Raw genomic sequence first — 14,526 nt, 5'->3', positions numbered from 1 at the left:
TACCAAAAAAAATCCTTCCACCTTATTCCTGTCTCTCCCTTGACGCAATGTACTGTACAACCCTCCAGCAGTCCAGGCTGCGATCTGGGACGTGGCTGCAAGCCAGCACTGCTGAACACTCTGCACTGTCACACCACTAAATGTCTAAATAATGTGTCCCAATATCTAATGTAGTCACCTCTTCTGAAATAATCTATTTAGGGCGCCTGTAATAGTAAAAAGCATCAAGCCAGGGGCAGGGGGGAGATGATGTACTGCCTCCCTTTGAAAGTTGATTATCACGTCTCAGTGAAGATGAGACAGAGTATGGGCACAGGAAAAAGATACTTAAAACACAAAGTTCAGAAGAAACGAATTTCTTATATTGTCAAAAGTACAACAGAGCAGGAGTGTTTAGTTATTAACTTCTACACACAGGCCAAGTCTGTGCTACTGCAGCATTCACATCAAATAGCCTCCGCACTAAATCCCACGGCCTGTGCTGTTTTCCATAACAAAGCCCATCTCCCCAACACACAGGAACAGAACCGATGAGTAATTCATAAACAAATTTCTTTTCTTCAGCATTTGTAAGTCGTTCTTTGGGCACCTGTTAACAGCCAAACATCAGAAGTGACAATTTGGCATTCACACCAGAGGGGTGTTTGGTTTGGCTTTTGTTCTTCAGCGTGCCTTGGGCCTGCAGGTTCATAAAACATGACTCAAAAATTAAACATAAATAAAGGCAACTGTGAACTTACTGTTGCAAAAGAAAATCAGTAAGTCAAACCTAACAAGGCAGAGGGCAGTTTTCCATGGTGCAGTGTTGATCTCAGCGCCACAGAGGGTAGAACCAGACAGGAGGCCTTTTTCTTTCATGGGAAACACAGATTTCAGATGTTTCTCCATTCCAAGTCAGGAGGTAATCACGCTCTTTCGGATACGCATTTTCCAAGAGGGGAACCTGAGTACCTAAGGGCTAGCATGCTTGCTCGAGGCTCCCACCCCGGCATCCCAGGGAGCCATCAGAGCCACTTTGCTCAGACTGATACACTCAGTTATCCCTGCAAGCAGGAACCTCCACCTCAGTCTCTCACATCCCATGCGAGTGCCATGATACTGGCTTATAGCCCCTATAACTGGACTGTTTCAGCTCCAGTCTTTACAGGGCTAAAAGCATTCAGGGGTAGAGGCAGACACAAACTAAATGATGGGGTGAGGACAAAACAGAGCCAATTGCATGTATCCTTTTTGTGATGGCAACAGGGGATCAAGAACATACAGGAAAGCAGGAGCACCTAAGCCCCCGGCCCTGATTCATCCTTGCTTAGCACTCCCATGGGATACAGATATGGAGCACCTAAGTTTCACTGCTTAGTTTTCCTGCTTCAGAACTGGGACATAAAATGGGATTTCCTGCGTCATCTCCCAAAGGCAAACAGTCCAGGGAGACTGGCTAACTGGAGTGCAGCAAAGATCTTTCTTCTTTCTCACTTGAAACATCCATCTAGGGCTTGAAAACCTTTTTTCCAATAAATGTATCTTTGGTGCATCACTGCTTGCAAAGTGGGAGCGTGGAGTGGGAGGAAGGTGGGAATCTTTCAGTAAAATAAAGCTATCCCTAATTGTTTTCAGTCAAGGATGGTCAGTGTAGTGCATTACAGGTTAAAAGCATGACATCTGCATCGAAATAGAACAGGCTTTATTTTGTTTTCCCTTGATACAGCAATGAAAATGGCAAAGCACTGATGCTTCAGTGATAAGTGCCTTTCAATACCCAGCACAAGGAAATGTCTTGTTAACATGTCATTATTTATAAATAAGAGTTTCAGAAACATAGACTTATTTAATATATTCCCTATTTCTAGCTTAGGAGAAACTAGTAACTTCATATTCCCAGTGCACTTTAAATAAAAGAAGGCTAACAAAACATATAGGACGTAAAACATAGTAAAAAAACCAAATAAGGCTGAGTGCAACCATCCTGTTGTACCTTGAGTGTCATCTCCACATATAGTTCACAGAGTATATTGTGCCAGCTCAGGCATCCTACTGTCACACCAGCCCCTTGAAACACCATTTTAATTGGGACCAAGTGAGAGCTGCCACCCAGCTCAGCACTTCTAAGTATTAGACTTTGGGTCACCTCAATGGCCACTCCTCCCATTCCGTACACTGCAGTGGGTATGGTTATCTTAGTAGGCTCATTTCCAACAGACTAAGACAAACTATAAACAGAAGCAAAAGTCCTGAGCAAATGATGCCTGCAGGGCTTCAATGTATGAAATGAGCAGCTTTCCCGAGTGACAGCATGTCTGTCTTTCATATGGAGTCCACGTACAAGAGTCAGCAGCAGAAACTGAGTACAAGCTATGCCCCCATCTCCTGTACAGGACATAACTCTTGATATGTTGACTCTGATGACGTGTTGATGTGTTGAACTGTGGATTCTACACCACTTACATAAATGCAAAGATAACATTCTTTAAAAATACATGAAAACTACCAAAATGTGGGTGTGCCAGGATCTACAAGATCCTAAAAATATGCTGCAGCCAGAATTTTTTTCCCTAGCAAGCTGTCTAGACAATCCATTATGTCTGCGCAGAAACGCTGGCAACAGCGCTTCTTTAGGCACCCACCATGTCATCCAGTGTTACAAACCCCTTAGAAAAAAGAGGTGAGCTATCACAATGCATCTGTAGTAACAACTAAAACCACCTCAGCTTGCAAGTTTATTCTGAAGTCTGTGAGGAGTTGAGTTACCCTTTAAATATTTCATTGTTTACACCTTTTGCACTGAACTGGCAACTTGGCCACCATTTAGGAAATCACAGTTTCTTTTCTCACCAGTTTTGCTTACAGAAACTGAAAGACATGAGACAAGCAGCAAAGCAGGATATCACAATGAAAGCTAGACAACTAATTCTCACCATGGCTTTAAGAAGCTATTGCCTTCTTGCATTAATGCTGCTTTAATGTACTTTCGCTGGTAAGGTCTGTCCCCTACAGTTCCTGAGTGCCTTCTATTATGAGATGATCAGCTTTAAGGACAAGAGGAGAGCAGTGGATATTGTTTACAGTGCCTTTAGCAAGGCTGTTGGCAGCCTCCTACAGTATCTTTATTAGCAAAATATCAACTGGTAAGTGGACAATAAAAAGGGTAGAAAATTGGCTGGATTATCAGGCCCAAATAATTTTTCCTCTCAAAGGAAAACCACACAACTTACGGCCAGTTACAAGGCAGCCCACAGTGATCAATACTAGGGCCAACACTTCGGCATCTTTTATTAACAACCTGGATGATGGTAAGTTCATGAATGACACCAAATTATGTGTGATAAACTGAGGGAACAGCACTGCTATTCAAAGGGATCTTAGTCTGGCGATACGGGCGGACAGGAATACCATGAAGGGTTACCACACAGCTGGGAAGGAGTAACCCCACACCACAGTACGGGTGCAGGGGGCTGACTCCCTAGAGAGCAGAAACAGGAAACAGACATGAGTTACAACAAGGGAAATTCCAATAGATGGAAGAAAAACTTTTATCACCATGAGGATGGTCAGACACTGGCATAGGTGCCAAAGAGGCTGTGGAATCTCCATCTTTGGAGACACTCACAACTCATCTGGACATGGCCCTGAGCAACCTCATCTAATCGGACCTGCTTCAAGAAGGGAAATGGACCAAATAACCTCAGAGGTCCCTTCCAAGCCAAATTATTCCACGACCTTGTTTAAAGAACAAATCTCACTATTTGGATCTAGATGTGACCAAGTATACAACGGCATGTGGCACACTCAAGAAGCAGGCAACTGCAAAGGCTTCTCACATCTACCAAACTGAAGCAGCAGCTTTGCTGCTCCCTGATCTGCAGGATGGGCAGACAAATCGGTGGTGTTTGAACATTTAGATGTTTCATCACTGAAGTTATTAAAGTAACTAATTATCCTGGCTCCCACTATGAAGGAAAATATTTTTTCAAAATCTCTGTTTATTCACTATTTCTACCGTTACCACCGCAGCCCTTAGAGCAAGATCAGACTCCTCTCCCAGGTTCCAGTTGAGTGGCTCAGCAGCAAGATTTGGAAACCCAAGAGCACCCTCAGGTGGCTAGATGTTGCTACGAGCTCTCCTTCCTCCACTTAAAATACATGCAGCACAAGCAAAATTCACATTTTATTCACAGGTCTGTTTCCCCACCACACCACCAACTAGAAGCGGTACTTGTGTCAGAAGCAATCTGCCACACAGTTCTTCCAACAGAACCTGTTTAAGTCATCTTCTTTCCAAAAGACTGCAGCTGGGTGACAGGCCTCAACAGGGACTGCCCAAGGGCTGGGCAGGGGCACCAGCAGTGGGAATCAGCAATAACGCCGAGCAGCACACTCCACAAACAGTGCTGAGTCTTGCCTCCTGTGATGCCTCTTGGTATTATTGCTCATGCCAAGCTGGAGAGCCACCTTCATCACCTCTCTCTTTTCTCCCAGTGTTAAAGGAGAGTTTTCCCTCAATTTAAGATAAAACTAGAATTTCCTGATAGCAGATAAGGATTTTTTCTGTTCCCTGCCTACCTTTTTTTTTTTCTTTTTAATAAAGAGAGGCTGAGAACAACTGCTGCACTCCTCCTTCCCAGCTTTCCAAGGCTTGCTCACTCCACCGAACCTGCATCCACACCCTGCCTCTCATCCCCACCCAAACGCCTTTCCCCCAGCTCTTTCTCCCTGTAGCAGGTAGGCTTTCAGAATAGGCATGGGCCCTTCACATGCTACACTCAACCTGGCAGATCATTTTAAATCATTACAAGCACTGTAAACTGCATTAGAAGTAAATAAAAAGAATGGCCTGCTTCCATTTTCATGCTGAAGCCATTCAAAAGCAGTAGCAGTGAAAAAGGAGGGGTCAGAAGGCCCCTAAACTCAGGTCTGAATATACTGCTCTACCACCAAACAACATCTTACTGAAACCATTCTGACTCAGCAGAGATTTTACAAGTCTCTGGCTGGCTGTTTTCCCTACTGCCTGTAAGCTGAAAACTTAACTTTAAAATGTGATACCCCCCAAAACCTAACATCGTCCTCCAAGTTCCCTCCCTTGATCACTAACACCACCTTCTCAACTGCCTGTTTTAGGGACAGAGACGACGTGTATTGTTTGATTACCACCAGTGACAGGAGACAGATGAATTAACATGTGTGATACAAAACATTACAAAGCTAATGCAGCTGACAAAATTAACAACATAGTGTATTTCTGATTATTGTAGAAGTATTCTTCCTTAGTTAATACAGTATATATCCTACTCTGAAATGGAGAAGTGAGTAAAAGGAACAAAAGGACTCTGTTTTCAAATCGCACGTGGTGGTCTCACAGTAAACCATCAGCAGAATATTTTATTTACACAGTAGCTTGGATTGGAAAAGCCCTCTGCAAGACACCTAGTCCACTCTCCTCTTCAAAGCTAACTTGTTAAAATTTAAAAACGGAGGACATTTCACTTTATCAAGTGGTACTTTGGACCTTTCAGATCAAGAATGGGTAGATTTTTAAACTATGATGATGGACCAGTTTGACTACAAGTTCCTGTGTGCACCGCAATAATATATAAGCAAAATGTTATTGCCCACATTATGCATGAGATAAGAACAATCCCTTCAGCCGTTAAGGCTTTTGAGGTTTCAGTATAAGAATCAAAAGAAGTTGTGGGTAGCAGCTCCAGTTTCTCAAACCTTTTTTAAAAAAACAAAACAAAACAAAACAAAACACTTTTTACAATGACCCTTCCAATACAGCCCTCAAAGTCCAGGAATGCTACTTACACTTGTCACTGAATGTAAAATATTTCATTCAGTATATCAAATGGCCTGGTGGAAAACATGTGGCTGATATGAAACAACCACTATGCACCACCTCCTACATACAAACTCAAAGGAGAGAAACATTACCGGCCAGATAAAGTTTTCATTGTTAAGGATGCCATCTCTGATACCTGAGTGGAAGCCTCAAGGAAGAATTTTTTTCTGTCAAGTTGCCAAATGACAAGGCTAGAAAGTAGAATTCATCAATGGTTATCAAAAATTACAGACACTCTAGAACCGCTGGCTTTGTTGCACGCTAAAAATATTTCCTGAACTGCAACTCACCCATCCACATTCTGTGGTGGGTATTTATCCCATTCTCTGTTTCACAGAGGACAATGACCTGACAGGTGGCAACTATTCTTCTCACTTAACTGGTCTAACTGCTAAACCAGTTAAACTTGGAGAAAAGTAGCTTCCAAACTGAATGGAGCTTGAAGCTCACTGCTTCTGTTTCAAACCTGCGCAAGAGCTTGCACAAAAGAAAATATTTTTTCCCAAGTAGTCTGTTGAAGGACATTACCTCTCTGCCTACCAATCTTAGTCTCATCTTAAAAGAAGATAAAATATGTATATTCCAATCCAAAGCCTGAAATCAGCAGGAACCTGTTCAACCATCATGGTGCTCATCAAAATTCTGGACATAGTACTAAGTGCTACCACCCAAACATGACCTCTCTCCTCCTTGAATTATGTTATCTACACAAAGAGAACAGCAGGTCAGCAGTCAAAAGAGCTATTTACCTGGCAGATACATATCATTCCACTTTCAGATGACAGTCAGACTCAGTCAGCATGAACTGTGCTGACTAACAATATAACACTGCAACTTGAAAAGAAAGAACCATGTGCTAGAATGAAGTAACAGGCTCCCCATAGATGATACATACTAATAAACCAGAAAGCAGGATTAAGACAGGAGTCCTTGGCACTTGGTCTCTGGAAAGAACCAGCCTTTTTTTTGTATATAAGCACATTCCATCACCTTACCTTTCTCCAAGAGGAAACTCAATATAAACCAGTTGAGGCAAGAATTCCTGGATGTCTAAAAAATGGCTACTCAGTGTCATATTGGTATTTAATCAGTCTAGACAAATGGCCTTTATGTAGATGTTCATCAAGCCATCACAAAAAGTGTAAGCAGCATGCTCAGGAGGAGGAAGGGGGGATGTTTGGAGTTATGGAGTTTGTCTTACAAAGTAACTGTTACAATGAAGCCCTGCTTTCCTGGAAATGGCTGAACACTTGCCTGCCGATGGGAAGTAGTAAATGAATTCTGTATTTTGCTGTGCCTTTACGCACAGCTTTTGCTTTACCTCTTAAACTGTCTTTATCTCAACCATGAGTTTTCTCACTTTTACCCTTCTGATTCTCCCCACCATCCCAATGGTGGGAGTGAGCGAGCAGCTGTGTGGGGCTTAGCTGCCTATCAGGGTTAAGCCCACAAAACAGGGACAGGCGTGTTACTGCCTGTGGCTTTACTACAAATACTGATGTTATATCTGTAGCTCATGAATGGAGCAATACATTCAAAATCAGCTCAAGACTTGGAAGCTATTGCCTCATGCTTTATGTACCACTCATGCAGGTGATGGGTTCTATTATTGAGTTCTTCCATGCCTCTCATGAAAAGAAACAGCTGGGCATCACCTTTACTCTCATGCGTCTCACCACTTGTCTCTCAGATATAAACCTGCTACACGCCACGCATTCCCAGAGAGACCTGCCCACCTGGATCCCTCACCACAGCATCTGTAAGTCTGTGGACAGATTTATCACAAGTCTCCCTCTCCCCTCCTCGCTCCCCGACACAGCCATGTGGCCCAGTTGCCTCTGGCATGGGGAAATCAGGGAATAAAAGAAAAGCCAATATTGCACTGTGGCCAGGAAGGTGCTTTCACATAGAGCTCTATGTTCCATCCTATAACAAGCACACAGCAAACATACTGGCCTCATCCCAACACCTCACTGTGGGGGGTACGTGTGTGTGTTTCTGTGTGTCTCATGTTAAGGAAAAGGCAAACTACCAGAAGGGGGATCATAGTTGCGCACAGAGGCCTCAACCATCATGAACTGTTATTTGGGTTCCCCCCTTCCCAGCTGTCTTTTCTAAAAGGAAAATGTCTCTCTGGAATATAACAGAATATAGAATATGTAGAATATAAGTAGATAAACTTATTTGCTTTCATAGCTTCTGAATAACACAAGATCTGCCTGCAGAAAGATATGTCTTCCTACTGAGTAACTTCCAACACTTTTCAACAGGACCGAAAAGGCCACAGTACAACTTTTCATTCGAGGCCCATTAGCTCGAGGAACTGAAGAAAGATTTACACTAAATGAAACTTTGAAGCTTGAAAGAGAGTATCTACTGAGAAACGTAACATTGGCCCTAGAAAACAGAGTGACCCAAATCCATTTTTCTCAAGTTTTATGAAATAAAAGTATTTTAGTATTGGTTTTACAATGGTTCAGGAAACATAAATTCCCCATGAAAATACAAGAACCACCTTTTTAATGGAACTATTCTATCTCTCTGTCTGCATCTGTAGTTACAAAAAAGTTATCCATTCAGTATGCAAAAGATTTGTAAGTTCATTTTAAAAAAAAAATTATGTGTTCTGTTTGGACTGAATTATTCTGAAATGCCTGAATAGTAACTTAGACCTCCAGCACAGACCCGTACCTGGATAGACAAATTATTTTCCTGACTTCCATCTGTTTCAACTAAGAAGCCACAATTCTGTATTAAAAACCCCGAAGATTCTACAGTTTTCAACTTGAGCGTTTATTTATAACAAATTGAAAATTGCCACTTCATCCTTAGAATCTTCATTTCTTATTTTCTTTTGTCTCCTGAAAAGGTCTAAATATTGATGCAGAGAAAGAGGAGGGGAAATAACTGTTCCCACCACACACAGAACTACAACCAAAGTGCCAATGCAGCCGGCTGCCATTTTGTCAGGCAAAGTAGACCTGAATCCCTCAACAACTAGAACTCCATTAATAAACAACAAAAAAAATTCCTTTTGGCATCTTAGTTTCATACAGAGACATCATTATGACTCCCTCTCCTGAATACTCTCCCCAAAAGATCAACAAAAGCACTTCGAAATTAGCCTAACAAGGATACATACAATCCTGGGGAGATGTGAACCCCTTCACATCCATGTGCAGTTACGCACAGAGGTGGTGGCAGCTGCATCCCAGCAACAACTGTGCTTTTGTAATGTATTTAACTGCTCAGCAGTTGTACAGGGAATTCAGCTACTACAGAGCACGGTGTAAAAGTCACATACTTCCCATGAAACCAAAGTGCTGCCCACAACCGGCCAAGGGAAACTGTGTCTCTGCTCTGTCTTCAGCTCTTGCTCAGGATGTCGAGGCCTGGACAGAGAAGCACATTGTGCACGTTATTTACAGAGCACCTGTGGAAAATCACAGCGCACACCTGCACGTTTGCAAGCCGTGCACCCCCACTGATCCCAAACAGACCAAACACTCTGAACACAGGGAGCCAGAGAGCTGATTAAATAAAGTTTACATCCTTCATGGCACATGTGATGTATTAGTGCTGTTCTAGAGTATGCCAACACTTAATTTATCACAAGCCAACTGATGCCCTGAGTTAAGTAAAGAGTGAGGACAAAAGAAGAGGTGAAATGTGAGTTATTTACCAGGCTGTCACACTGCCAGTGGAAACCATGTAGAAAATGACTGCACCTGCTTAATTCACATTACTGTTTTCTCTTCATTATTATGCAGATACTAACTCTGTGAAGTGAACCACACATATATTTTACATTTTTTCTTCTTTACAAGTAGTTTTAAATATTTTTGCAACAGGTATATGGTGAATGTAAGTTTTCGTCAATTATGACTATAGTTTTAAAACTTAATGCTACTTGGATAACTTTTTGTTTGGGCTAAAAGCAATGTTCAGGGTTCAGTAACACGGCAAGTTTAAAACCAGCTTCGGAGAAGGAAGGAAAACCCTTGTTATCTAACAGAAGTGTCCTTCAAAATGTTTAAACATCTACTTGGAAAAAATCGAGCAAGACACATTCACTTTGAGACTTGCCTGCCACATCAATGAGACCACTCTGAACAACTTCAAAAGGCACAGCCTCTTTGGAGCAATGCCTTGTTTAGTGTTTTGTTACTGACGCCTCAACAATCTCCAACATGGAATCACAGAATCACAGCATCAACAAGGTTGAAAGAGACCTCTGGGATCATCGAGTCCAACCGTTGCCCTGACACCACCATGTCAACTAGACCATGGCACTAAGTGCCATGTCCAGTCTTTTCTTAAACACATCCAGAGATGGTGACTCCACCACCTCCCTGGGCAGCCCATTCCAATGGCTAATGACCCTTTCTGAAAAGAAATTCTTCCTAATGTCCAACCTGAACCTCCCCTGGCGAAGCTTGAGGCTGTGTTCTCTTGTCCTATCACTAGTTGCCTGGGAGAAGAGGCCGACTCCCACTTCACTACAACCTCCCTTCACGTAGTTGCAGACTGCAATAAGGTCACCTCTGAGCCTCCTCTTCTCCAGGCTAAACAACCCCAGCTCCCTCAGCCGTTCCTCGTAGGTCAGACCCTCCAGACCCTTCACCAGCTTGGTCGCCCTCCTCTGGACTCGCTCCAACACCTCAACATCTTTCTTGAAGTGTGCACTCAACAGGGCTCCAAATTTATGTATAGGAAACTTGTATTTTAATGTAACAGATTAAGACATTTATCCACATTTGTTCTAAAACATCTCATCAAGAAAAAAAAAAAATCGCTCAATTGCAGCCTCGCTTAGCCTCAGCAGTAGCCATCAAATGCTCGCAGGCACTAGGTAGAACTAGATAGCTGCATTAGAGAACAAAGGGAAAAAAGCATTTTTCCTTCAGAACTGGAGCTACTTAATCCTTTTTAATCCTTCCTTTGCCTAGAAAAAGAAGAGAATCATTTTATTTCTGTATGAAATCAGCAAACCCTACACTCTGGTGCCCACCATACTGTATATTTATTTCACTTAGGTCAGTGAAACTGCAGCAACCTTCCCCCGCACCCTCAACTCCCCTGAGCACTGACTGCTAGAAAGTCAGTTTTCACTCATGTGCCAGATAAAGGCTTTTTCAGATAACGTGTGAAAAAATAGTGGCATTAAGTGGTTTGTTGGATTACTGACAATAAAACACACCTAAAAGCAATCCCAGGGAGCACAGCGGGAGCTCAGCTCCTATTCAAAGAGGGGCATCAAACAAATGCCTCGGTATTTACCTAACAAGTTCACCTGAAACTCACTGGTAGACCAGTACATTTTCAGATTAATGGTTCAACAGTTCTACAATAAAATACTGTTCATGGATAGTCAATCTTCAATTACAAACACAATATACAGAGAGTTTACTAAGTAACTGGAAAAAGAAAGCAATATAATGGTATCTGAAGCCTAAAAACATATTGAAGAACATTTTTTACACCACTGAAATAAAGAGGGGAAATGAAAAAGCCAATTTGTTCTTCTTGAACAAAAGTTTAATCAAAACTCATTAAAAGACATTGTGAGAATGCACTGCCACATGGAAGTATGGCAAATACTCCCATTACCTAGCCTCTAAGTGAGCTTCCCCAGGGCTGCAGCAAAATACAGCAAAGCAATTCCAAAATGAACTTCAAGTAACATTTATCAACCAAATGTTTCAGACTTAAATCAGTTTGATTAAGAGGTATGGTGCTTTCTTCTACAAACCTCAACTTTTTAAGCTATCAAACTACCAAGCAAATGACCTTTTAACTAAAAGAGGACAAGAAAAAAACCTGAAATGAGTAAAAGGTCACATTAAGTTACTTATTTCTGTTTCATTTTAACCACTCGAAGCATTTTTAAATAATCCACTCAATCATAACTAGGAGCACAGATGGCTGTTTCTGGCTCTGACACTGTAAATAAAGCATTGCTGAATACTAGTAAAAGACAACAGGAATACAAGCACAAGGAAGATAAGACTGCTTAAAGTTTACATTCCATTGGTTAGTGTTGCAAGCCAGTGAGAATGACTGCAAACTAGAATTAAAGACAAACAGAAAAACAAAATAGTTTGATACCAAGTCCAGAAAAAAATGTTTTGAAAACACAAAAGGAAAAGGTGCTTTGCAAAATACTGGTATCAGACCAAAAAAAGTAAATTTCCCAAAGCATTTTGTCCCTAAATCTGAAAAGGGAGATCCAGAAGACGAATCATTAAAAAAGAGTCTATTTAACCTTAGCAGGAATGGTCTTATGGCTTCAACAAAGCACTCAGGTTAATATTAGTCTTCAGTAGTGTTTCTCAGGGCTAACTCCAGTTTAATTAACTGTGTGTGTTGACAAATATAGAAGTAGAGACTCTCCTTTTGCACCAGGAATATTCTTCTTTACCCTGTATTTTATCAGTTGACCCCTTACTAACTCAAGAACTGCAACAGAGCATAACTAGTGTCAATGCAAGATTCTGAATCAGTTCAATTAAAATCAGTCTAAAACTTGACTTTGGGGAACTTCTGTGTCTCTAGTCAGTATAATTAATTTAAAACAAAATTACCATGACTTGACGAAAACTGCCTTTCCAAACTACTATGAGATGAAAATACCACAAAGCTGGTTTGCACCTAGTATTCCCTCTTCCTCAGGCACATTAAAGAACACAGATTCCAACTCTGAAACTGAACACTGGAAGCTCTCACCTTAAGTGTTTCTAATTCCCAGATAACAATTTTGAGGCTGCTGTAATGAAAGAGAGGAACAAGCCAAAAAATTCCACACGGATGCAGGCATTTTGCTTGAACACCAAGTGTTGTGAGAGATTTCTTATCTAGCATTTTGAACAACGCTGAAAGATACTCTTGTATTTTTCACAGTGTCCTCCAGAGTCAGAGCTGGAAGAGGAGGAATATGAGTCTGAAGACATGGATCCCTATATCATGTAATATTTTTTCTTCCCCAAGTTATTGTCTAAAAGGAAGAGACACACAATGCAGTGAATTCAACTGTCTTCAAAAAACTGGTTTCTGAAATAGAGCTGAAAGCATCTTTTCCTCCGTGAAAGTTAAAAGTGGGGAGGGGAAAATAAAAAAAAAAGTCATGCACCAGGTTTTAGTACGTCAAGAAAAGGCAATGCAAACATTCTCTATAGAAATGATCATGCAATCATTTCTAAAAACGGTTACAAAAAGTAGCAAAGCATGAAATATGTAGTCAAGAGGACAATTTCATGCAGAATGGGTTTGTACAGTACATACCCAAATAGGATCTCTTGGGAGGTGCTTTGATCTCTTCATCCTTACTATCTGCAGCTACATAAAAAACAGTTGAGGAAAAAGGAAGGAAAGACAAACTTGTATGATTAAATGCAACAGTAGGTCTTTTAGTTACAGTTTAGTCAGTTAGTATATTTTGCTTATAAAAAAATAATAGTCAGATCAAACCATGCCAGAAATTTTAGACTCCATGCTTTCTATAAGGCTCCCACCCCATGATGTTAAGATAGGGTCGAGCAGTAGGAAGTCCCAGAACAGTCTCAATGCACAACCCAACAGCAATGTACCTAGGGGGTGAAAATGAAGACTTAAAAAACAGTGAAACGGCCAGCTTAACTCTTACTTTATATAGTCTTCATGATCAGAGAAAACAAGTTGTTCCCTCAGCAACACTGAGTGCATAGATACGTACATATAGTCAGCTAAAATGACACAGCTGCCTTGCCTCCTGTGGAAAATGTTATTCTAAAATAGTTTCAACAAGCCTGCACTTAAGCCAGTCGTATCAAGGAAGACAGTGTAGACCCCATCTGCAACCATTCTGCATGCTAGATTTTTTCACTCCAATCTTCCTCTGCCAGTTGAAAACCATGTATTACACAAGAGTGCTTTCCAGTGCCAAAAACAGAGCTCTTCAAGGGATGAGAGTGTTATAATAAGATACAAGTTATAAAGCAGGTTAAGACATCCAGCAGCTGGAAGGAGGGCAAAACTGGATGAATGATCAGAGGAAATCACCTTCATGTAAAAACACAAGAGTCCATGTTCTACTTAAGGAGCCTGGGCTGCACTATAATAAGAAGAGACGTCTAAGAGCCCATTTTTAACAAACGCCACCCACTGGTTTTCAGTATAGTTCATACATTCAGGGTGCTTGAAATCTGTCATAATGTCTTAGGCATAACTGAAATTGAATATTTGTTGAAGAGAGGTGGAAGGCTTATTTGAGGAAAGAAAAAGAGGGTTCTTCATAGAGTGTCTGTCTCTCCAAGAATATGAAGAGACTGCTCTGGCCTGCCAACATTTTCAGGAGTGACCAGGATGTTTTTAGCTGTCTGTATCTGTAAGCACCTCACTTCAGCCTCCTCTTAATTCTCTAGTCAAGACATGGCACATGCACATTTTGCTTTTCAATATTTAGCTCTCTAGCATGGTAGCGCCATCATGCCCCAGAAATACTACGGCGCTTTGAATAAAAACAACCGTAACAAAAGAACTACCACTGAACCTTGAGCCTTTCTGTACTGAGCCAACAACACTGCACACATCCTGCTGCACAGACACCAATTTACAAGTGGGCAATGAATAAGGAGAGCTATCGTCACCACAACAATGGTACCAGGAGACCTGTATTAAAGAAGTCAAGATGCAATTAAAGTGCTGTTACATAA

At 41.4% G+C, this 14,526-nt stretch overlaps 1 protein-coding gene across 2 annotated transcripts in view; it reads right to left on the bottom strand.

The window, feature by feature from the left end:
- The window catches only part of SLC66A2 (solute carrier family 66 member 2), a 72,100-nt gene that overhangs the window by 43,621 nt on the left and 13,953 nt on the right, over window positions 1–14,526 (bottom strand). The window contains exon 4 of one of the 2 annotated variants that reach the window (XM_068396347.1): window positions 13,118–13,171. The exons of the other annotated variant lie outside the window; for it this stretch is intronic. Within the exon in view, the coding sequence (XP_068252448.1) occupies window positions 13,118–13,171 (54 nt within the window). The remainder of the gene's footprint in view (window positions 1–13,117; window positions 13,172–14,526) is intronic. 2 annotated transcript variants of the gene reach the window in all.

Source organism: Nyctibius grandis, chromosome 3 (assembly GCF_013368605.1).
Source record: "Nyctibius grandis isolate bNycGra1 chromosome 3, bNycGra1.pri, whole genome shotgun sequence".
In the NCBI taxonomy this organism is placed as follows: domain Eukaryota; kingdom Metazoa; phylum Chordata; class Aves; order Nyctibiiformes; family Nyctibiidae; genus Nyctibius; species Nyctibius grandis.
The sequence above is the reverse complement of the archived record's forward strand: the minus strand, read 5'-3'. Positions and strand labels throughout refer to the sequence as shown.